At 43.9% G+C, this 24067-nt stretch overlaps 1 protein-coding gene across 1 annotated transcript in view; it reads left to right on the top strand.

Moving 5' to 3' along the window:
- LOC109885811 (ERC protein 2) overlaps nt 1-24067 on the top strand; it is a 246990-nt gene that overhangs the window by 133799 nt on the left and 89124 nt on the right. Inside the window, exons 5-6 of the mRNA XM_031803661.1 lie at nt 6377-6524; nt 21874-22044. Coding sequence (XP_031659521.1) covers nt 6377-6524; nt 21874-22044 — 319 coding nt within the window. The remainder of the gene's footprint in view (nt 1-6376; nt 6525-21873; nt 22045-24067) is intronic.

Here is a 24067-nt window from a genome sequence, read left to right as displayed (position 1 = left end):
GACCAGCAGCACGGCCAGGTGGACAGGGGACAACAAGGAGTCATCAGGCCAGGTAGTCCTGAGGCATGGTCCTAGGGCTCAGGTCCTCCGAGAGAAAGAGAGAGAGAGAAGAACACCATCCCAACCGTGAAGCATGGGGGTGGCAGCATCATGTTGTGGGGGTGCTTTGCCACAGGAGGAACTGGTGCACTTCATAAAATAGATGGCCTCATGAGGATGGAACATTATGTGGATATATTGAAGCAACATCAGTCAGGAAGTTAAAGCTTGGTCGCAAAATGGGTCTTCCAAATGAACAATGACCCCAAGCATACTTCCAAAGTTGTGGCAAAATGGCTTAAGGACAACAAAGTCAAGGTATTGGAGTGGCCATCACAAAGCCCTGACCTCAATCCTATAGAACATTTTTTGGGCAGAACTGAACAATTGTGTGCGAGCAAGGAGGCCTACAAACCTGACTCAGTTACACCAGCTCTGTCAGGAGGAATGGGCCAAAATTCACCCAACTGATTGTGGGAAGCTTGTGGAAGGCTACCCGAAACGTTTGACCGAAGATAAACAATTTAAAAACAATGTTACCAAATACTAATTGAGTGTATGTAAACTTCTGACCCACTGGGAATGTGATGAAAGAAATAAAAGCTGAAATAAATCATTCTCTCTACTATTATTCTGACATTTCACATTCTTAAAATAAAGTGGTGATCCTAACTGACCTAAGATGGGAATTTTACTCCGATTAAATGTCAGGAATTGTGAAAAACTGAGTTTAAATGTATTTGGCTAAGGTGAATGTAAACTTCTGACTTCTAGCAACCTACATCTGTGCTAACAACCTACAACGGTGGTAGGAACCTAAGGCTGTGGTTACAACCTGCATCTGTGGTAGCATGATAAGGAAATTCAAAGGTTAGCTATAAAGCAAACAGACCTCGTCACCAGGCTAGGTCTGTTAGAGGTACTTGGTTATAATAGATAGATTATGCTCTTATTGTGAAGGCTGTTGCTCCTCCTGTTAAAATAGATGGTTCTTTAGGGTCTTATTGTGAAGGCTGTTGCTCCTGTTCAAATAGATGGTTTGTTTAGGCTCTTATTGTGAAGGCTGTTGTTCCCCCTGTTAAAGTAGATGGTTCTTTAGGCTCTTATTGTGAATGCTGTTGCTCCTGTTCAAATAGATGGTTTGTTTAGGCTCTTATTGTGAAGGCTGTTGCTGTTACTTTACATCTATAATATTTACATTGTTTCCAATTCTTTTACAGCTTTTACATCGTTGTCATTTTACAACTCTACTTTTTATACCAGGATATCATCAAATTATTGTGGCTATAACTTTGACTTATAGAACTGACTATTATGTGGGTTCTGGACTAGTGTCTGTTCTATGCAGCGTATTTCTAGCTGCATAATTCTGAGTGTTCCTCCATGTAATGAATGTGCTAAAGGTTAAAGGTTACAGAGTGCTCTCTCCCCGACAGGTACCTCTACACTTGCTCTAATGCAGGCACCCTGTGTGTATGTGTGTGTGTTCCCTCTGTAGCGAGCGTTAAAAGGAATAACAGGAGAGGTGTGTGGAGACGAGGGGTGTCACCCTGGACCAGCACAGTGATTAATGGTGTGATTAAGGGCTCAGATCCCCACACACACACACACACTCACACACTCAGACAAACACACACACATACACACACAGACACAGACACGAACACACACACATACACACACAGACACAGACACAAACACACACACACACACACACACACACACACACACACACACACACACACACACACACACACACACACACACACACAGACCCTATTAATCGCCCTGAATAAGGGGATTCCAGAGCCAGCGTTCAGATAATTGGACTGAAAACACAGAATGTGGATTTCCAGGACTAGACGACTTTATTCTTAGATAGTGTTTATTTTCAGAATGGAGATATTTCTACAGGGATTTAAATCATGGAATAAAAACACAGGCTTCCACTCCAATGTAGGACGTTTTTTAAATGAGTCTGTTGAATACCACCCACCCCCCACCCTGCCTCCTCCGTAGCTCCCCCCACAACCTTTACCTTACTGCAAACATGTAACGCACTCTTCATTTTAGGGTGCGTTATGTTTACTCTACTAAAAGTACCAGCCCAGTCTACACGCTAACAGTATACCGCTACACTGGACCACGGAAAGCATGAGCACTGCAATGTCTGTCTGCCACCATGGAGAAGAGATGAATTGTTCATTTACTACTGAGGACAGGAAAGGAGAGCTACTAACTTGACATATAATCTAGTTAGTATTGAGTGAATGAATACATGTCAATACGAATATTATGTGCACAACTCAACACAACAATGATTCAGCCCACTCTCTCTGGTCAGAATGTATTAATACGGAAGGCTGGCATGACTCAGTCTCCATTACCCCCTCTCCTCTACAATGACTCAGTCTCCATTACCCCCTCACCTCTACAATGACTCAGCCTCCATTACCCCATCTCCTCTACAATGACTCAGTATCCATTACCCCCTCACCTTTACAATGACTCAGTATCCATTACCCCATCTCCTCTACAATGACTCAGTCTCCATTACCCCATCTCCTCTACAATGACTCAGTCTCCATTACCCCCTCTCCTCTACAATGACTCAGTCTCCATTACCCCCTCACCTCTACAATGACTCAGTCTCCATTACCCCATCTCCTCTACGATGCATCAGTCTCCATTACCCCATCTCCTCTACAATGACTCAGTCTCCATTACCCCCTCTCCTCTACAATGACTCAGTCTCCAATACCCCCTCTCCTCTGCAATGACTCAGTCTCCATTACCCCCTCTCCTCTACAATAACTCAGTCTCCATTACCCCCTCTCATCTACAATGACTCAGTCTCCATTACCCCCTCTCCTCTACAATGACTCAGTCTCCATTACCCCATCTCCTCTACAATGACTCAGTTTCCATTACTCCCTCTCCTCTACAATGACTGTATTACATCACACTCCCCCTACCGTATTACCTCACACTCCCCAAACTGTATTACCTCACACTTCCCCTACTGTATTACCTCACACTCCCCCTACAGTATTACCTCACACTCCCCCTACCATATTACCTCACACTCCCCCTACTGTATTACCTCCCCCTACTGTATAACCTCACACTTCCCCTACTGTATTACCTCACACTCCCCCTACTGTATTACCTCACACCTCCCCTACTGTATTACCTCACACTCCCCAAACTGTATTAACTCACACTCCCCCTACTGTATTACCTTACACTCCCCCTACTGTATTACCTCACACTTCCCATACTGTATTACCTCACTCTTCCCATACTGTATTACCTCACACTCCCCCTACCGTATTACCTCACACTCCCCTTACTGTATTACCTCACACTCCCCCTACTGTATTACCTCACACTTCCCATACTGTATTACCTCACACTCCCCCTACCGTGTTACCTCCCCCTCCCCCTATTGAATTACCTCACACTCCCCCTACTGTATTACCTCACACTCCTCTTACTGTATTACCTCACACTCCCCCTCCTGTATTACCTCACACTTTCCATACTGTATTACCTCACACTCCCCCTATCGTATTACCTCACACTCCCCCTACTGTATTACCTCACACTCCCCCTAACGTATTAACGCACACTCCCCCTACTGTATTACCTCACACTCCCCCTACTGTATTAACGCACACTCCCCCTACCGTATTACCTCACACTCCCCCTACTGTATTACCTCACACTCCCCTACTGTATTACCTCACACTCCCCCTACTGAATTACCTCACACTCCCCCTACTGTATTACCTCACACTCCCCCTACTGTATTACCTCACACTCCCCCTACCGTATTACCTCACACTCCCCCTACTGTATTACCTCACACCCCCCCTACTGTATTACCTCACACTCCCCCTACCGTATTACCTCACACTCCCCCTACCATATTACCTCACACTCCCCCTACTGTATTACCTCACACTCCCCCTACTGTATTACCTCACACTCCCCATACTGTATTACCTCACACTCCCCCTACTGTATTACCTCACACTCCCCTTACTGTATTACCTCACACCCCCCCTACTGTATTAGCTCACACTCCCCCTACCGTATTACCTCACACTCCCCCTACCATATTACCTCACACTCCCCCTACTGTATTACCTCACACTCCCCCTACTGTATTACCTCACACTCCCCCTACTGTATTACCTCACACTCCCCCTACTGTATTACCTCACACTCCCCCTACTGTATTACCTCACACTCCCCTTACTGTATTACCTCACACCCCCCCTACTGTATTACCTCACACTCCCCCTACCATATTACCTCACACTCCCCCTACCATATTAACTCACACTCCCCCTACTGTAATACCTCACACTCCCCCTACTGTATTACCTCACACTCCCCCTACTGTATTACCTCACACTCCCCGTACTGTATTACCTCACACTCCCCCTACTGTATTACCTCACACTCCCCCTACTGTATTACCTCACACTCCCCCTACCGTATTACCTCCCCCTCCCCCTACTGTATTACCTCACACTCCCCCTACCGTATTACCTCACACTCCCCCTACTGTATTACCTCACACTCCCCCTACTGTATTACCTCACACTCCCCCTACTGTATTACCTCACACTCCCCCTACTGTATTACCTCACACTCCCCTTACTGTATTACCTCACACCCCCCCTACTGTATTACCTCACACTCCCCCTACCATATTACCTCACACTCCCCCTACCATATTAACTCACACTCCCCCTACTGTAATACCTCACACTCCCCCTACTGTATTACCTCACACTCCCCCTACTGTATTACCTCACACTCCCCGTACTGTATTACCTCACACTCCCCCTACTGTATTACCTCACACTCCCCCTACTGTATTACCTCACACTCCCCCTACCGTATTACCTCCCCCTCCCCCTACTGTATTACCTCACACTCCCCCTACCGTATTACCTCACACTCCCCCTACTGTATTACCTCACACTCCCCCTACTGTATTACCTCACACTCCCCCTACTGTATTACCTCACACTCCCCCTACTGTATTACCTCACACTCCCCTTACTGTATTACCTCACACCCCCCCCTACTGTATTAGCTCACACTCCCCCTACCGTATTACCTCACACTCCCCCTACTGTATTACCTCACACTCCCCCTACTGTATTACCTCACACTCCCCCTACTGTATTACCTCACACTCCCCTTACTGTATTACCTCACACCCCCCCTACTGTATTAGCTCACACTCCCCCTACCGTATTACCTCACACTCCCCCTACCATATTACCTCACACTCCCCCTACTGTATTACCTCACACTCCCCCTACTGTATTACCTCACACTCCCCCTACTGTATTACCTCACACCCCCCCTACTGTATTACCTCACACTCCCCCTACCATATTACCTCACACTCCCCTTACTGTATTACGCTGCACATCCCCATTAACTCACCCTTCTTCCAGCCTGGACAATAACAATAGAGATAAAACAAGATATACACAAAGCAATTGTTTTACTTCATAACTGTCAGCTAGCTATATATAAATCTTAATATAGATGTACATTTTTCGTGGGTAGCCAGCTAACAATTATTTGTGGCTATCTGGCTAGTTAACAGTAGTAGCTAGCCAGTTAGCCCTATTGACTTATTATGGGCTTGCGATCTACGGTATGAAATATTGTCATCAGGCAACATATGAGATGTGAATAGAAAACATTTCATTCCGAAGACGGAGTGTATTTTTTCTCGCTTCAGCACAAATAATGGCCGCCATTGATTTCAAAAATGTTTTCGTGATTTTTTACGCGCTTGCGTCATATTTCTTTGCATACGATCCGTTGAAGTTTGCATCGATGCATGCTTCAACATATGTACAAACGGAGTACGCATTTGAGAAGTGCCCTCCGTGCTCCATTTTGATTTGGAATCATACTCCTACCCTCTCGTGCTCAAATTTGAGCACGGTAGTATGCTCTGAGCAGGGTAGTATGCTCTGAGCACGGTAGTATGCTCTGAGCACGGTAGTATGCTCTGAGCAGGGTAGTATGCTCTGAGCAGGGTAGTATGCTCTGAGCAGGGTAGTATGCTCTGAGCACGGTAGTATGCTCTGAGCAGGGTAGTATGCTCTGAGCAGGGTAGTATGCTCTGAGCAGGGTAGTATGCTCTGAGCACGGTAGTATGCTCTGAGCAGGGTAGTATGCTCTGAGCAGGGTAGTGTGCTCTGAGCACGGTCTGCATTTTGAGAAACAACCAATTTCTTCCTAACCATCTTCCTCTCCCTCTGTCCCTGTCATCCCCCTCTCCCTCCTCTCCCAGGCAGCAGGCTCTTCTAGCTGCGATCAGTGAGAAGGATGCTAACATAGCTCTACTGGAACTGTCCTCCTCTAAACGTAAGAAATCACAGGATGAGGTGATGTCACTGAAGAGAGAAAAGGACAGGCTCATGCACCAGCTCAAACAACAGGTACAGGCGATGACTTTACCGTCCACCACACACACACACACCCACACACACCCCTACACACACACACACACACACACCCCTACACACACACACACACACACACACACCCCTACACATACACACACACACACACCCCTACACACACACACCCCTACACACACACACCCCTACACACACACACACACCCACACACCCACCCACACACCCACCCACACACACACCCCTACACACACACACACTCACACACACACACACCCCTACACACACACACCCCTACACACACACACCCCTACACACACACCCCTACACGCACACACACCCCTACACCCCTACACACACACACACCCCTACACACACACACACACCTACACACACACACACACACACACACACTCTCTCTCTGGGTCTGAGAGGTGAGCCTGACACTCCTGTCCTCTGGGTGATTAATGGAGGTTATTAGAACCAACTCAGACCACCTTACTGCATCCTAAAATGAACCCTTCTGCCAGTAAATACCAGTGAACACACACACACACAGAGCAACACACACACACAGAGCAACACACACACGCAGAGCAACACACACACGCAGAGCAACACACACACACACACACACACACACACACACACACAGAGCAACACACACAGGGCAACAAACACACGCACTACACACACACACACACACACACACACACACACACACACACACACACACACACACACACACACAGAGCAACAATCCTATACCTCTGTGCTTTACTGTAATGTATGACCTCTGGGAGATAAATTAAGGTATGTGGGTCATTACGACCATGTCAGTACCTCTGCTACCCTGGATGCTAACGCTAACGAGCTAACAACAGGACACAGACACACTACCCACTGAGTCAAAGAGGCTTCTGGGAAATGTTCCGGTTTAAAAAGTCAACAGATGTGTGTGTGTGTGTGTGTGTGCTCGTAAACAGTAAACAGTTCCTGGGGGGTTGCGGTCCGTCAGAGGAATTTCAGGGAAGGCCCATTATCTGTTTATCGCCTAGGATGCGTCATGTTTTCCTGTTCGGTAACTCATGGTTACGAGTCCACCTGGCGATGCGACACACACACAGTCATTTTGACATATACACACAAGACTACACATACATTGGGTGATTGGGAGAGTAAACAACACACTGGCTAGCTGTTATGGAATAGTTAACCAAATATAATTGGTAAAACTTCAGAAATGTGTCCAAATATATTACTATCCTCCGTCTTGACAATTAGAACACATTTAAAGGAAAATTGTCCCCCAGCATTAAATGAGGCACTTTACATGTTATATGTGAAATTTGTTGTTAAGCATTTTTCAAGAACATCGACTCACTCACACATAAACCGTTCTCCCTCTTTTGACCCATTGACACACTTATCAGAGTCTCCTTCCTCAGCCCCTGAAGCTGACCAGGAAGCTGACCAGGAAATGCCAGGGAATTATGGGAGTCGGAGTCTCAAAGGGGAACATGATCCGGGGACAGCATATAGATTTACAGATAGTGGTGACTTGTCTGGCTTCCCTTGTGTGTGCTGAAGTTAGGCTTTGAAGGGTTGCGTCTCTGCCACACACACGCGCACACACACCTCGACAGGCTGGTTTCTCCAACTGAGGACAGGGATAAATGTGTCTGGGAATGGGAATTATTTCCCAATGATGGATAGTCATTGGTCAGATACTCTTTGAAGCCTTAGAAAGATGGATTTGTAATTCTTAAATATGTGCCAATGCTCACAGACACACACACACACACACACACACACACACACACACACACACACACATTGCCCTGCTGGGAAGATGGATTAGAATTCTCCAAGGTGTGTCAATGCTATGACAACCTGGCTGCACAGAGCATAGTCACTTTCACACACTGGAGTGATTTCATAATGATGCCTTGGTTACACATACACATGCTCACAGCCCCACACACACAGCCACACATGCATGCTGGGATAAACATTGTTGCTGGCCTAACTTACAGCTCCGTACACTACCTAATATGGCTACAATTAGATCAGCTGGAAATCCCAATATGGCTATAATTAGATCAGCTGGAAATCCCAATATGGCTATAATTATATCAGGTGGAAATCCCAATATGGCTATAATTCGATCAGCTGGAAATCCCAATATGGCTACAATTAGATCAGCTGGAAATCCCAATATGGCTATAATTAGATCAGGTGACTTCACAGAACGCTGAAGTATCTTTATTTCACTATACCATATCCCACTTATTTTCCATAGCTACATTTAGGCTCTTCTTGTACATCTGAAATAATTATAGTAAGTGTTAGCAAAAGGACAATAGTTCCACCTTACCCTTTGATAGGTTGGGTTGAGCTTGTGGGGAAGAGGCTAGGGTCAATTAGGAATAAGGCATATCGCCTGTTTCCTCGCCATAACGATAGTATCAGCTCACCTCCGTTCCGGCCCGTCTCACCTGAAGAACATAAACTACTCCATAAAGGACTACTCTTCACCGTCACATGTCACTCCACCGACTTCCTGTAGTCAGATCTGTTTGCAGCAAATAGTTCAATATAACAGGCAGGAGTAAACAATTGTTTTAATTAAGTTTTGTATTGGGTGTATCTACCTACGGCCAGTGCCTTCGGAAAGTATTCGAACCCCTTGACTTTTTCCACATTTTGTTACGTTTCAACCTTATTCTAAAATTGATTAAATTAAAAAAATTCTCCTCAGGAATCTACACACAATATCACAATACCACAATACCACAATACAATACCCCATAATGACAAAGCGAAACAGGTTTTAGAGACTCGAAATTGAGCTCAGGTGCATCCTGTTTCCATTGTTCACCTTGAGATGTTTCTACAACTTGATTGGAGTCCACCTGTGGTAAATTCTAGTGAATGGACATGATTTGGAATGGCACACACCTGTCTATATAAGGTTCCACAGTTGACAGTGCATGTCAGAGCAAAAAGCAAGCCATGAGGTCGAGGGAGTTGTCTGTAGAGCTCCGAGACAGGATTCTGTCGAGGCACAGATCTGGGGAAGGATACAAAAACATGTCTGCAGCATTGAAGGTCCCCAAGAACATAGTGGCGTCCATCATTCCTAAATGGAAGAAGTTTGGAACCACCAAGAGTCTTCCTAGAGCTGGCCGCCCGGCCAAACTGAGCAATCGGGGAAGAAGGGCCTTGGCTCAGGGAGGTGACCAAGAACCCGATGGTCACTCTGACAGAGCTCCAGAGTTCCTCTGTGGAGATGGGAGACAACCATCTCTGCACCATCCACCAATCAGGCCTTTATGGTAGAGTGGCCAGACTGAAGCCACTTCTCAGTAAAAGGCACATGACAGCCCGATTGGAGTTTGCCAAAAGCCACCTAAAGACTCTAAGACCATGAGAAACAAGATTATCTGGTCTGATGAAATGTTGATTGAACTCTTTGGCCTGAATGCCAAGCGTCCCTTCAAGGGGAAACCTTGTTTTTTATCAGCAGAGACTGGGAGACTAGTCAGGATAGATGGAAAGATGAACGGAGCAAAATACGTAGAGATCCTGTATGAAAACCTGCTTCAGAGTGCTCAGGACCTCAGACTGGGGAGAATGTACAGTGAGGGAAAAAATTATTTGATCCCCTGCTGATTTTGTACATTTGCCCACTGACAAAGACATTATCAGTCTATAATTTTAATGGTAGGTTTATTTGAACAGTGAGAGACAGAATAACAATAAAAATCCAGAAAAACACATGTCAAAATGTTATAAATTTATTTGCATTTTAATGAGGGAAATAAGTATTTGACCCCTCTGCAAAACATGACTTAGTACAAAACCCATGTTGACAATCACAGAGGTCAGACGTTTCTTGTAGTTGGCCACCAGGTTTGCACACATCTCAGGAGGGATTTTGTCCCACTCCTCTTTGCAGATCTTCTCCAAGTCATTAAGGTCTCGAGGCTGACGTTTGGCAACTCTAACCTTCAGGTCCCTCCACAGATTTTCTATGGGATTAAGGTCTGGAGACTGGCTAGGCCACTCCAGGACCTTAATGTGCTTCTTCTTGAACCCCTCCTTTGTTGCCATGGCCGTGTGTTTTGGGTCATTGTCATGCTGGATTACCTATCCACGACTCATTTCCAATGCCCTGGCTGAGGGAAGGAGGTACATGGCCCCATCCATCGTACCTTTGATGCGGTGAAGTTGTCCTGTCCCCTTAGCAGAAAAACACCCCCAAAGCACAATGTTTCCACCTCCATGTTTGACGGTGGGGATGGTGTTCTTGGGGTCATAGGCAGCATTCTCCAAACACAGCGAGTTGAGTTGATGCCAAAGAGCTCCATTTTGGTCTCATCTGACCATAACACTTTCATCCAGTTGTCCTCTGAATCATTCAGATGTTCATTGGCAAACTTCAGATGGGCATGTATATGTGCTTTCTTGAGCAGGGGAACCTTGCAGGCGCTGCAGGTTTTCAGTCCTTCACGGCGCAGTGTGTTACCAATTGTTTTCTTGGTGACTATGGTCCCAGCTGCCTTGAGATCATTGACAAGATCCTCCCGTGTAGTTCTGGGCTGATTCCTCACCGTTCTCATGATCATTGCAACTCCCCGAGGTGAGATCTTGCATGGAGCCCCAGGCCGAGGGAGATTGACAGTTCTTTTGTGTTTCTTCCATTTGCGAATAATCGCACCAACTGTTGTCACCTTCTCACCAAGCTGCTTGTCAATGGTCTTGTAGCCCATTCCAGCCTTGTGTAGGTTTACAATCTTGTCCCTGACATCCTTGGAGAGCTCTTTGGTCTTGGCCATGGTGGAGAGTTTGGAATCTGATTGATTGATTGATTGCTTCTGTGGACAGGTGTCTTTTATACAGGCAACAAACTGAGATTAGGAGCACTCCCTTTAAGAGTGTGCTCCTAATCTCAGCTCGTTACCTGTATAAAAGACACCTGGGGGACAGAAATCTTTCTGATTGAGAGGGGTTCAAATACTTATTTCCCCCATTAAAATGCAAATCAATTTATAATATTTTTGACGTGCGTTTTTCTACGTTTTTTGTTGTTGTTATTCTGTCTCTCACTGTTCAAATAAATGTACCATTAAAATGATAGACGGATGATTTATTTGTCAATGGGCAAACATGCAAAATCAGCAGGGGATCAAATACTTTTTTCCCTCACTGTACATGTGATATTTCAGATTTTAATACATTTAAAACCAAATGTTTGGCTTTGTCATTATGGGGTATTTGTTTAGATTGGTTACTATTATCATGTATTTATTTTAATCAATTTTAGAGTAGGGCTGTAACGTAACAAATTGTGGAAAAGGTCAAGGAAGGGGTCTGAATACTATCCGAAGGCACTGTACCTCCATAGTTTGGTTTTGTTTTGTACACTCTGCCTGCAAATACGCTGGATGCTTCAGAATACATTGATGAGTTTGGAGTCACTTAGAAATGTCCTTGTTTTTGGGGCGGCAGGGTAGCCTAGTGGTTAGAGCGGTGGACTAGTAATCGGAAGGTTGCAAGTTCAAACACCCGAGCTGACAAGGTACAAATCTGTCGTTCTGCCCCTGGCAAGTTAACCCACTGTTCCTAGGCCATCATTGAAAATAAGAATTTGTTCTTAACTGACTTGCCTGGTTAAATAAAGGTAAAATAAAAGCACATTTTTTGTCCATTAAAATAATGTCAAATACAGTGTAGACGTTGTTAATGTTGTCAATGACTATTGTAGCTGGAACTGCATCGTTTTAATGGAATACCTACATAGGCGTACAGAGGCTCATTATCAGCAACCATCACTTCTGTGTTCCAATAGCAGGTTGTGTTATCTAATCCAAGTTTATCATTTTAAAAGGCAAATTGATCATTAGAAAACCATTTTGCAATTATGTTAGCACAGCTGAAACTGTTGTTCTGATTAAAGAAGCAATAAAACTGCTCTTCTTTAAACTAGTTGAGTATCTGGGGAATCAGCATTTGTGGGTTCGATTACCTGCTCAAAATGGCCAGAAACAAAGAGGTTTCTTCTGAAACTCGTCAGTCTATTCTTGTTCTGAGAAGTGAAGGTTATTCCATGCGAGAAATTGCCAAAAAACTGAAGATCTCGTACAACGCTGTGTACAACTCCCTTCACAGAGCAGTGCAAACTGTCTCTAACCAGAATAGAAAGAGGAGTGGGAGGCCCCGGTGCACAACTGAGCAAGATGACAAGTACATTAGAGTGTCTAGTTTGAGAAACAGACGATTCACAAGTCCTCAACTGGCAGGTTCATGAACTAGTACCCGCACAACACCAGTCTCAATGTCTACAGTGAAGAGGCGACTCCAGGATGCTGGCCTTCGAGGCAGAGTTCCTCTGTCCAGTGTCTGTGTTATTTTGTCCATCTTAATCTTTTATTTTTATTGGCCAGTCTGAGATATGGCTTTTTCTTTGCAACTCGAATTGCAAAGAAACCACTACTAAAGGACACCAATAATAAGAAGAGACTTGCTTGGGCCAAGATGCACAATCAATGGACATTAGACAGGTGGAAATCTGTCCTTTAGTCTGATGAGTCCAAATTTGAGTTTGTTGGTTCCAACCGCTGTGTCTTTGTGAGATGCAGAGTAGATGAACGGATGACCTCCTCATGTGTGGTTCCCACCATGAAGCATGGAGGAGGAGATGTGATGGTGTGGGGGTGTTTTGCTGGTGACACTGTCTGTGGTTTATTTAGAATTCAAGGCACACTTTACCAGCATGGCTACCACAGCATTATGCAGCGAAACACCATCCCATCTGGTTTGCCCTTAGTGGGACTATAATTAGTTTTTCAGCAGGACAATGACACGAAACACACTTACGGGCTATGACCTGGTCTTCACAATCACCTGCCCTCAACCCAATTGAGATGGTTTGGGATGAGTTGGACCGCAAAGTGTAGGAAAAGCCACTAACAAGTGCTCAGCATATGTGGGAACTCCTTCAAGACTGTTGGAAAAGCATTCCAGGTGAGAGAATGCCAAGGGTGTGTAAAGCTGTCATTAAGGCAAAGGGTAGTGTCATGTCTTTGGCATCATTAAAGATGAAGACTGTTATTTTATCAAATCAATACTCTGTAATTATTATTACGTGACTAAACTAATCATGTACATTTAATTTACCAGGAAGTCTGGGTACCGTGGAAAATCTTCAGATTACAAGTTATAATTTTCCAAATATAACTCTTCCGATATTTTTATATCTGATCAATTAGTCTATGAGTCTATGAATTCATTATTCTTTACCTTCAGTCTCATCTGAATTTCGTAAATTGTTGGTTATCTGCACGAACCCAGCCTTTACAATAAATCATCCATGCACCAATTGGCTTAATAATTTATTTACTAACTAAATAAATAATCACAGAAATGCATAAACAAACAAACAGTAGATATTGGTTACTAAAAATGAAAGGGAAGATTCCCTAGTGGGCTAAACCGATATGACGGCTTGGTGGACAAAGTGAAGGGGGTGTGGACTGAGAAAGAGCGGGATAGACTAAATGGATTTATTACGCAGTCTATAATTACATACATTGAAATGCTAATCCTTTGCACATGAACGGCCGCTCATTCAAGAATAAAGTACATATTTACGGTGTATGTCATTGTTGTCTTCCCTGTTGGAATCCGTTCCGTCTGCTGGAGAGTTAATCTGAGTCGCTCTCTCTCTTTCCCTGAAGTTCAACGTCTTTCGTGGTTAGTATGGATACTTCAGAGTACCATTCAGAAATATTCTCATAGAATAGATGTTTCGGTGGTTGTCGGTATTCACATCCTAGGTTTACATAATTTCTAGCTGCAGACTAGTAATTAGTATCTAATATTTGCTCTTATTTTGTAGGGATTGATAGTCTCAGAGTTAAACCATTTCCAGCCGTTTAGCCAATGCTTCACGTGGTATGGTTAGGAATTCAACAACCATTACAACCTTAGCTTACACTGAGGTTTTTGTGGTCTTAACTATTCGCAATCACAGCTAACGCTGTGGGTTTGATTAGTCTGAAGAGGATTTTCTTAGGAGGGGCTTTTATTCCTAACAGTAGAAGAGGGTGGTTCCATGTCACCAGATCATGTCTGTGCTCATGGGGGAGTGGCCACTGACTAGTTAAACTTTACAGTAAATACAATTCTCTCAAAATTAAAGGTTAACATCCCATTACATAATTTCACAAATAGTTTCATCTTTACTCATTCATTTTATACAAGAATTAGATGCAAACACCATAATTGAGAAATGTACACATTCCAAGATATAGTTATGTGTGTTTCCTGTCCTTCATGAGATCATCAAATCAAACACACTTGACATAACTGTCCCTTAAGTGTCCACCGACCCTTCCCACATTCTCACAAGTGGACTTAAAGTTTAATTTTCTCATTTTGGGGATTTAGGAGTTTGGCCACGTGAAATCCTTTGTTCACTCTGTGGTCTCTCTGTCTGCATGAAAAGGGGGAGAGAGTCTCCGTCAGAACCTGGGTGTAGGAGAGAGGGGTAAGCCACGATCTACACCCAGAAAGGGCCACGTCATGACAATGGTTACTTTGAAGAATCTCAACTATATTTTGATTTAAAACCATGATTCCTTATGTGTTATTTCATAGTTTTGATGTCTTCACTATTATTCTACAATGTTGAAAATAGTAAAAATAAAGAAACACCCTTGAATGAGTCGGTGTGTTCAAACTTTTGACTGGTACTGTCAACGTACCAACGACCTTCCTTATGCCTTATCTGAAACTCTACTGTATTTGCAGATTATACTACAATATATACAGCAAGACAATCGGTTCAACAGGTACAGCAAGCTCTACAAGTAGATCTGGGAAGTATTAGGGAGTGGGTTTGCTGGAACAAACTTATATTGAATGCCAAGAAAACCACCAGGAAAAGGCCAACACAGCATGGGATGCGATTAAGCATGCGGGGAGTACAAATTGAGGAAGTGGCAGATACCAAACTACCAGGGCTGCAGCTAGACAACTGCTTATCATGGTCGGCTCAAATAACTCATCTATGTATTAAACAAAGCATGATTAGAAGGATGTCTCCCGGGAAATATTCTTAAACAAACAACCCAAGCATTAATTGGGAGTCAGGTGAACTACTGTTCTGTGGTCTGGGTTAGGGTTAGGGTTAGTATTGTTTTAAGGTGGAGATAAGGTTCTTCTGTTGTAGTCATGGTCAATGCTCTTGGGTGGTCATCAATCAACAAGATCATTGAAAAAAAATGCTTATTTTATTTCACAATGTGCACCATTTATTATGGCCAAACTACATCCACAACAGTATTTAGGAGGTAAGAGACAGACATGCAGTCAATACTAGGAATAGATTGTCCACCATCTGTGTGTTATCCAGACAGAAAAGAGAAATAGGCAAAATAACATTTTGATTCAGAGCAATAAAGAAGTTGAGTAATTTATCTGAGCAAACCAGAAACCTTTCAATATATACATTCAAACAATAGTTTTGAACCATTTAAATGTAGTAAATTGAAGGTTGTGCAGGACTATGGCAGATGAAGAAACCTATCCATCTTTCCATCCATCAGTATGTATCTGGTCAAGATGTTAGTGTATTATGTCTTTTGTTTGTAACAGTGTGCTATATTTGAAAATGTGATTGTATTATAACGTTTAAGGACTATTGGAAGATTAGTCCAAATGAGGAATAAAATAGATCCTAATGAAATAAACAAATACATTCCCTAACCCCACCTTTTCTCACCTTCCCCACCTCACCTTACCCCACCTCACCTTACCCTACCTCACCTTACCCCACCTTTTCTCACCTTACCTCACCTCACCTTACCCCACCTTTTCTCACCTTACCCCACCTCACCTCACCTTACCCCACCTTTTCTCACCTTACCCCACCTCACCTTACCCCACCTCACCTTACCCCACCTTTTCTCACCTTACCCCACCTCACCTTACCCCACCTTTTCTCACCTTACCCCACCCCACCCCACCTCACCTTACCCCACCTTTTCTCACCTTACCCCACCTTTTCTCACCTTACCTCACCTCACTTTACCCCACCTCACCTTCCCCCACCTTTTCTCACCTCACCTCACCTTTTCTCACCTTACCCCGCCTCATCTCACCTTACCCCCTCCTATCTCACATTACCCCACTTCACCTCACCTTACCCCACCTCACCTCACCTTTTCTCACCTTACCCCACCTTATCTCACCTTCTCACCTCACTTTACCCCACCTTATCTCACTTTACCTCACCTTATCTCACCTTACCCCACCTTACCTTACCCGACCTCACCTTATCCCAACCACTTCAACTTACCCCACCTTATCTCACCTTACCCCACCTCACCTTATCCCAACTACCTCAATTTACCCCACCTTATCTCACTTTCCCCACCTTATCTCACCATACCCCACCTCTCCTTACCCCACCTTATCTCACCTAGCTTTATTTTTTATTTGTATTTCACCTTTATTTAACCAGGTAGGCAAGTTGAGAACAAGTTCTCATTTACAATTGCGACCTGGCCAAGATAAAGCAAAGCAGTTCGACACATACAACAACACAGAGTTACACATGGAGTAAAACAAACATACAGTCAATAATACAGTAGAAAAATAAGTCTATATACAATGTGAGCAAATGAGGTGAGATAAGGGAGGTAATGGCAAAAAAAAGGCCATGGTGGCAAAGTAAATACAATATAGCAAGTAAAACACTGGAATGGTTGATTTGCAGTGGAAGAATGTGCAAAGTAGAGATAGAAATAATGGGGTGCAAAGGAGCAAAATAAATAAAATAAATAAATACAGTAGGGGAAGGGGTAGTTGTTTGGGCTAAATTATAGATGGGCTGTGTACAAGTGCAGTAATCTGTGAGCTGCTCTGACAGCTGGTGCCTAAAGCTAGTGAGGGAGATAAGTGTCAGAGATTTTTGTAGTTAATTCTAGTCATTGGCAGCAGAGAACTGGAAGGAGAGGCGGCCAAAGGAAGAATTGGCTTTGTGGGTGACCAGAGAGATATACCTGCTGGAGCGCGTGCTACAGGTGGGTGCTGCTATGGTGACCAGCGAGCTGAGATAAGGGGGGACTTTACCTAACAGGGTCTTGTAGATGACCTGGAGCCAGTGGGTTTGGCGACGAGTATGAAGCGAGGGCCAGCCAACGAGAGCGTACAGGTCGCAGTGGTGGGTAGTATATGGGGCTTTGGTGACAAAACGGATGGCAGCATGTTTTGTATGTTTAGTGGGTAGTATATGTTTGGCAGCATGAGTGAAGGATGCTCTGTTGCAAAATAGGAAGCCAATTCTAGATTTAACTTTGGATTGGAGATGTTTGATGAGAGTCTGGAAGGAGAGTTTACAGTCTAACCAGACACCTAGGTATTTGTAGTTGTCCACATATTCTAAGTCAGAGCCGTCCAGAGTAGTGATGCTGGACGGGCGGGCAGGTGCAGGCAGCGATCGGTTGAAGAGCATGCATTTAGTTTTATTTGTATTTAAGAGCAATTGGAGGCCACGGAAGGAGAGTTTTATGGCATTGAAGCTCGCCTTGAGTGTTGTTAACACATTGTCCAAAGAAGGGCCAGAAGTATACAGAATGGTGTCGTCTGCATAGAGGTGGATCAGAGACTCACCAGCAGCAAGAGCGACATCATTGATGTATACAGAGAAGAGAGTCGGTCCAAGAATTGAACGCTGTGGCACCCCCATAGAGACTACCAGAGGCCCGGACAACTTTACCCCCACCTTTAACCCACATTATCTTACCTTACCCCACCTTATCTCACATCACCTTATCTCACCTTATCTTACCCCACATTATCACACCTGCTAATATCCACTAGTGTCTGACCCAGCCAGACCCTTCCAAAGGTGTGTATGTGACTGTGTCTGTTCCCTACCCTTCCTAACTACCTGTTACTCACCATCTAGTCAACTCCTCTCTAATCTCTCAGTAAGGACCAGTGTCACTCACCTCCCAGTCTACACCTCCTCTAACTCTGGTGTCTAGCAGACCACAACCTCCTCTAACTTAGACCAGAGCCTCTCTCTCTCTCTCTGTTTCTCTCTCTCTGTTTCTCTCTCTCTGTTTCTCTCTCTCTGTTTCTCTCTGTTTCTCTCTCTCTCTCTCTCTCTCTGTGTCTCTTTCTCTCCCTCTCTCTCTCCCTCTGTCTCTCTGTCTGTCTCTCTCTCTGTCTCTCTATCTCTGTCTCTGTCTCTCTGTCTATCTCTCTCTCTCTCTCTCTCACTCTCTCTCTGCATATTTCAGTGTAATTTGAATCATTAGTGGAGTAAAGGAGTGTGATTCATCACCCATAAGCCTCCCAGCCTGCAGCTATGCTGAGGAACAACACATCACTAACCACTCTGTCACGGCACTGATATAATCCAATGAAGTCTTCACCTGAATTCTGAAATATGGATGACGTCTGACAGAATTACCATAGTTTCATTAGTAACTATGCCTCGCTCAATTTATGACCTGTCAAAAGTTGTTTGTTAGCGCCATTCTTTTTCAGTCTTCAGCTGCTTTCAACACATGTATTCCCCCTATCCCACACAAACAGCCAATCATTTCTAACTCTGTGAACTCAAAGTTTATTTTTCCCGGGCAGACAGTAAACAATTTCTAAGTAATTTCAGTCAACGTGAATCAATCTTTATAATTTCAGAGGGAAATTGGTTTTTGATCAAGGGTCACACCAAAACCAAAATAAATGACATTCACAGAGTGAATTTAACTCTTTACACTCGAGGGAATTGGCCTACATGGATCTTCAACTCTAAGGTACTTTGGGCTCTCCTAGTTGTGTCGTTGAGGAACTAGAACAAGCACACTTGTAGTGGTTTCATTTGGAACACAACCCTGCATCCCCACCATCACAATTACTGTTTACAGAATCCAAAAACCATCCATTATAAATCTCAATCTGGGTCATGTGGACAAAATTTGAAAGCTTGTTCTATTACCAACATAACTAACTAAGTTATAAAATATGATCTTAAAGTGTTAAGCTTTCACAAAGCAATTCAGGGAAACAGATAAGTTTGGTGCACATAGAAAGGAGGCATGAGTGCATTCAGGTGTTTTCTTCACAGTAGACTAACAGGCTCATTCTGTTCAGAACAGCCCAGGGTATGACCACATTGACAGTAGACTAACAGACTCATTCTGTTCAGAACATCCCAGGGTATGACCACATTGACAGTAGACAAACAGGCTCATTCTGTTCAGAACAGCCCAGGGTATGACCACATTGACAGTAGACAAACAGGCTCATTCTGTTCAGAACAGCCCAGGGTATGACCACATTGACAGTAGACTAACAGGCTCATTCTGTTCAGAACAGCCCAGGGTATGACCACATTGACAGTAGACTAACAGGCTCATTCTGTTCAGAACAGCCCAGGGTATGACCACATTGACAGTAGACTAACAGGCTCATTCTGTTCAGAACAGCCCAGGGTATGACCACACGTCATCTTGTAACTGTACATCAAACATAGTGATCATAAACGTTGACACTGGATATGACATGAGCTTTATGAGATGGAAATGTGAAGTGCACATTGGGTTTTTGGCTTTGCTTTCAAACACAAAGGCTGTATTTATCTTATCTTTCAAAATACATCAAGTCATTTCATTCACAGAATTTCCTCACTCTGATCAGTTTAATGTTTTTGCAAAAGTTTCCCAGTTACCAGGAGGGATGGTGCTCAAGTTCAGAACGTCTGTCAGTATAAAACCCACACAGCACTGTGAAGCACATAGCCTGAGCTCTGACGTCATGTATAGAATTACTGCACAGCCACTACGTTCACATGTAGGTGCTTATTAGTGCCCAAATCTGCCTTTTTCAATCATGTACATATACAGGTACGACTGTATCACTTTTGCAGTGTTGTAGCCAACGTGAGGTGAGAATTATAGCATAGTTTATCTCCTGTGAATCATCCAGGTGCTGAATATTGGTTGAGGAACAGGTAGCTGCATATTGGTGGAGGAACAGGTAGCTAAATATTGGTGGTGGAACGGGTAGCTAAATATTGGTTGAGGAACGGGTAGCTAAATATTGGTGATGGAACAGGTAGCTAAATATTGGTTGAGGAACAGGTAGCTAAATATTGGTTGAGGAACAGGTAGCTAAATATTGGTTGAGGAACGGGTATCTAAATATTGGTGGTGGAACGGGTAGCTAAATATTGGTTGAGGAACGGGTAGCTAAATATTGGTGGTGGAACGGGTAGCTAAATATTGGTTGAGGAACGGGTAGCTAAATATTGGTGGTGGAACGGGTAGCTAAATATTGGTGGTGGAACGGGTAGCTAAATATTGGTTGAGGAACGGGTATCTAAATATTGGTGGTGGAACGGGTAGCTAAATATTGGTTGAGGAACGGGTAGCTAAATATTGGTGGTGGAACGGGTAGCTAAATATTGGTTGAGGAACGGGTAGCTAAATATTGGTGGTGGAACGGGTAGCTAAATATTGGTGGGGGAACGGGTAGCTAAATATTGGTGGAGGAACAGGTAGCTAAATATTGGTGGTGAAACGGGTAGCTAAATATTGGTGGTGAAACGGGTAGCTAAATATTGGTGGTGGAACAGATAGCTAAATATTGGTTGAGGAACAGGTAGCTAAATATTGGTGGTGGAACGAGTAGCTGCATATTGGTGGTGGAACGGGTAGCTAAATATGGGTTGAGGAACGGGTAGCTAAATATTGGTGGTGGAACGGGTAGCTAAATATTGGTGGTGGAACGGGTAGCTAAAATATTGGTTGAGGAACCGGTAGCTAAATATTGGTGGAGGAACGGGTAGCTGCAAATTGGTGGTGGAACAGGTAGCTGCATATTGGTGGAGGAACAGGTAGCTAAATATTGGTTGAGGAACGGGTAGCTGCATATTGGTGGTGGAAAGAGTAGCTACATATTGGTGGTGGAACGGGTAGCTGAATATTGGTGGTGGAATGAGTAGCTGAATATTGGTGGTGGAACGAGTAGCTGCATATTGTTGGTGGAACGGGTAGCTGCATATTGGTGGTGGAACGAGTAGCTGCATATTGGTGGTGGAACGTGTAGCTGCATATTGGTGGTGGAACGAGTAGCTGCATATTGGTGGTGGAACGGGTAGCTGCATATTGGTGGTGGAACGAGTAGCTGCATATTGGTGGTGAACGAGTAGCTGCATATTGGTGGTGGAACGGGTAGCTGCATATTGGTGGTGGAACGGGTAGCTGCATATTGGTTGAGGAACGGGTAGATTGGCTTTTGAAATTGATAAATGCAAAACACACTATAAATTGTAAATGTTCTCCTCCAGACCCAGAGTAGGATGAAGCTCATAGCAGACAACTATGATGAAGAACATCTACACCCTCATCATCCTCACCAACCCCACCCGGGGGTACACCCTGCTCACCCTGCTCACCCACACCACCGGACCCCTGCAAGAGGACCACCCCACGCCAACCACAGAGCCCCAATGGACCAGGTTAGTACTCTCTCTCTCACTCACTCACTCACTCACTCACTCACTCACTCACTCACTCACTCACTCACTCACTCACTCACTCACTCACTCACTCACTCACTCACACACACACACACACACACACACACACACACACACACACACACACACACACACACACACACACACACACACACACACACACACACACACACACACACACACACACACACACACACACACACACACACACACACACACACACACACACACACACAGCTGACAGATGTGATTAGACATTGATTTGGTATGTGCTAGTTTCTGCTCCTCTCTCTTTGTCTGAGCTGACAGTAATACACATATCATCCTCAGAGGCAGCTACTTGTGGTCTGATCATCATCAAAGAAATCCCCTCTCTCATCTCACCTCCATTCCTCCACCCCTCCATCTCCATCCTTGCCAACTTACAGTCATTTAGATATGAGGCTGCCAGATAAGTATTATTGATTTATGTGTGAGGTTAGTTTATACTCCCCCCTCATACAAAGCTCTCTCTGAGTTTAGTGTCAATAACATCATCATCTCAGGATCATCTCCAACTTCCCTTAGGACACTCACATTAATCCCTGTTAGAAGAGAGCTCAATGGATACAGTGTCTTCAGTATTCATAACCCTTTGACTTATTCCATATTTTGATATGTTACAGCCTGAATTCAAAATGGATTCAATATATTTTTTCCAGCTACACTCAATACCCCATAATAAAAAGTGAAAACAGGTTTTTCTGAATTTTTTCACATGTACATAAGTAAATGAGTCAATACATGTTAGAATCACCTTGATTTCAGCTGTGAGTCTTTCAGGGTAAGTCTCTGAGAGCTTTGCACAATTGGATTGTACAATATTTGCACATTATTCTTATTCTGTCAAGTTGGTTGTTGATCATTGCTAGACAGCTATTTTCAAGTCTTGCCATAGATTTTCAAGCCGATTTAAGTCAAAAATGTAACCAGGCCACTCAGGAACATTCAATGTCATCTTGGTAAGCAACTCCAGTATATATTTTGGCCTTGTGTTTTAGGTTAAGGTTTTGTCTCCCAGTGTCTGTTGGAAAGCAGGTTTGTCCCCCAGGATTCTGCCTGTGCTCAGCTCCATTGTGTCTTTTTTTCCTAAAGAATTCCCTAGTCCATGACGATTGCAAGCATACTCATAACAAGATGCAGCCACCAACATGCTTGGAAATATTAAGTGATACTCAGTGACGTGTTGTTTTTCGACCCAAATATAACATTTAAAGTTCATTTCTTTGCCACATATGTTTGCAGTTTTATTTGAGTGCCTTATTGCAAACGGGATGGATGTTTTGGAATATTTGTGTTCTGTACAGGCTTCCTCCTTTTCACTCTGTCATTTACATGAGTATTGTGGAGTAACTACAATGTTGCTGATCCATCCTCACTGTTCTCCAATCACCGCCATTAAACTCAGCATCTGTTTTAAAGTCACCATTGGCCTGGACCATGGACCATGGACCTTCCTCTCCAGGAACTGAGTTAGGAAGGACACCTCTATCTTTGTAGTGACTAGGTGTATTGATACACCATCCAAAGTGTAATTAATAACTTCATCATGCTCAAAGGGATATTCAATGTCTGTTGTTTTGTATTTTTGTTAGGGCTAGGAGGTAGGGTTAGGTTCAGGGTCAGGAGCTTGGTTCAGGGTTAGGAAAAATAGGATTATGAATGGGACTGAATTGTATGTCCCCACAAGGTTAGTTATACAAGACTGTGTGTGTTGTAATATATATATATGAGTGTGTGTGTGTGTGTGTGTGTGTGTGTGTGTGTGTGTGTGTGTGTGTGTGTGTGTGTGTGTGTGTGTGTGTGTGTGTGTGTGTGTGTGTGTGTGTGTGTGTGTGTGTGTGTGTGTGTGTGTGTGTTGTGAATGTGTGTTTATATACTGTATGTGTGTGTGTATATGTGAATGTGTGTGTGTATGTGTGTGTGTTGTGAATGTGTGTTTATATACTGTATGTGTGTGTGT

This window comes from Oncorhynchus kisutch, linkage group LG24 (genome assembly GCF_002021735.2).
Source record: "Oncorhynchus kisutch isolate 150728-3 linkage group LG24, Okis_V2, whole genome shotgun sequence".
Lineage (NCBI taxonomy): Eukaryota > Metazoa > Chordata > Actinopteri > Salmoniformes > Salmonidae > Oncorhynchus > Oncorhynchus kisutch.
This window is presented reverse-complemented; position numbering and strand designations above follow the sequence as displayed.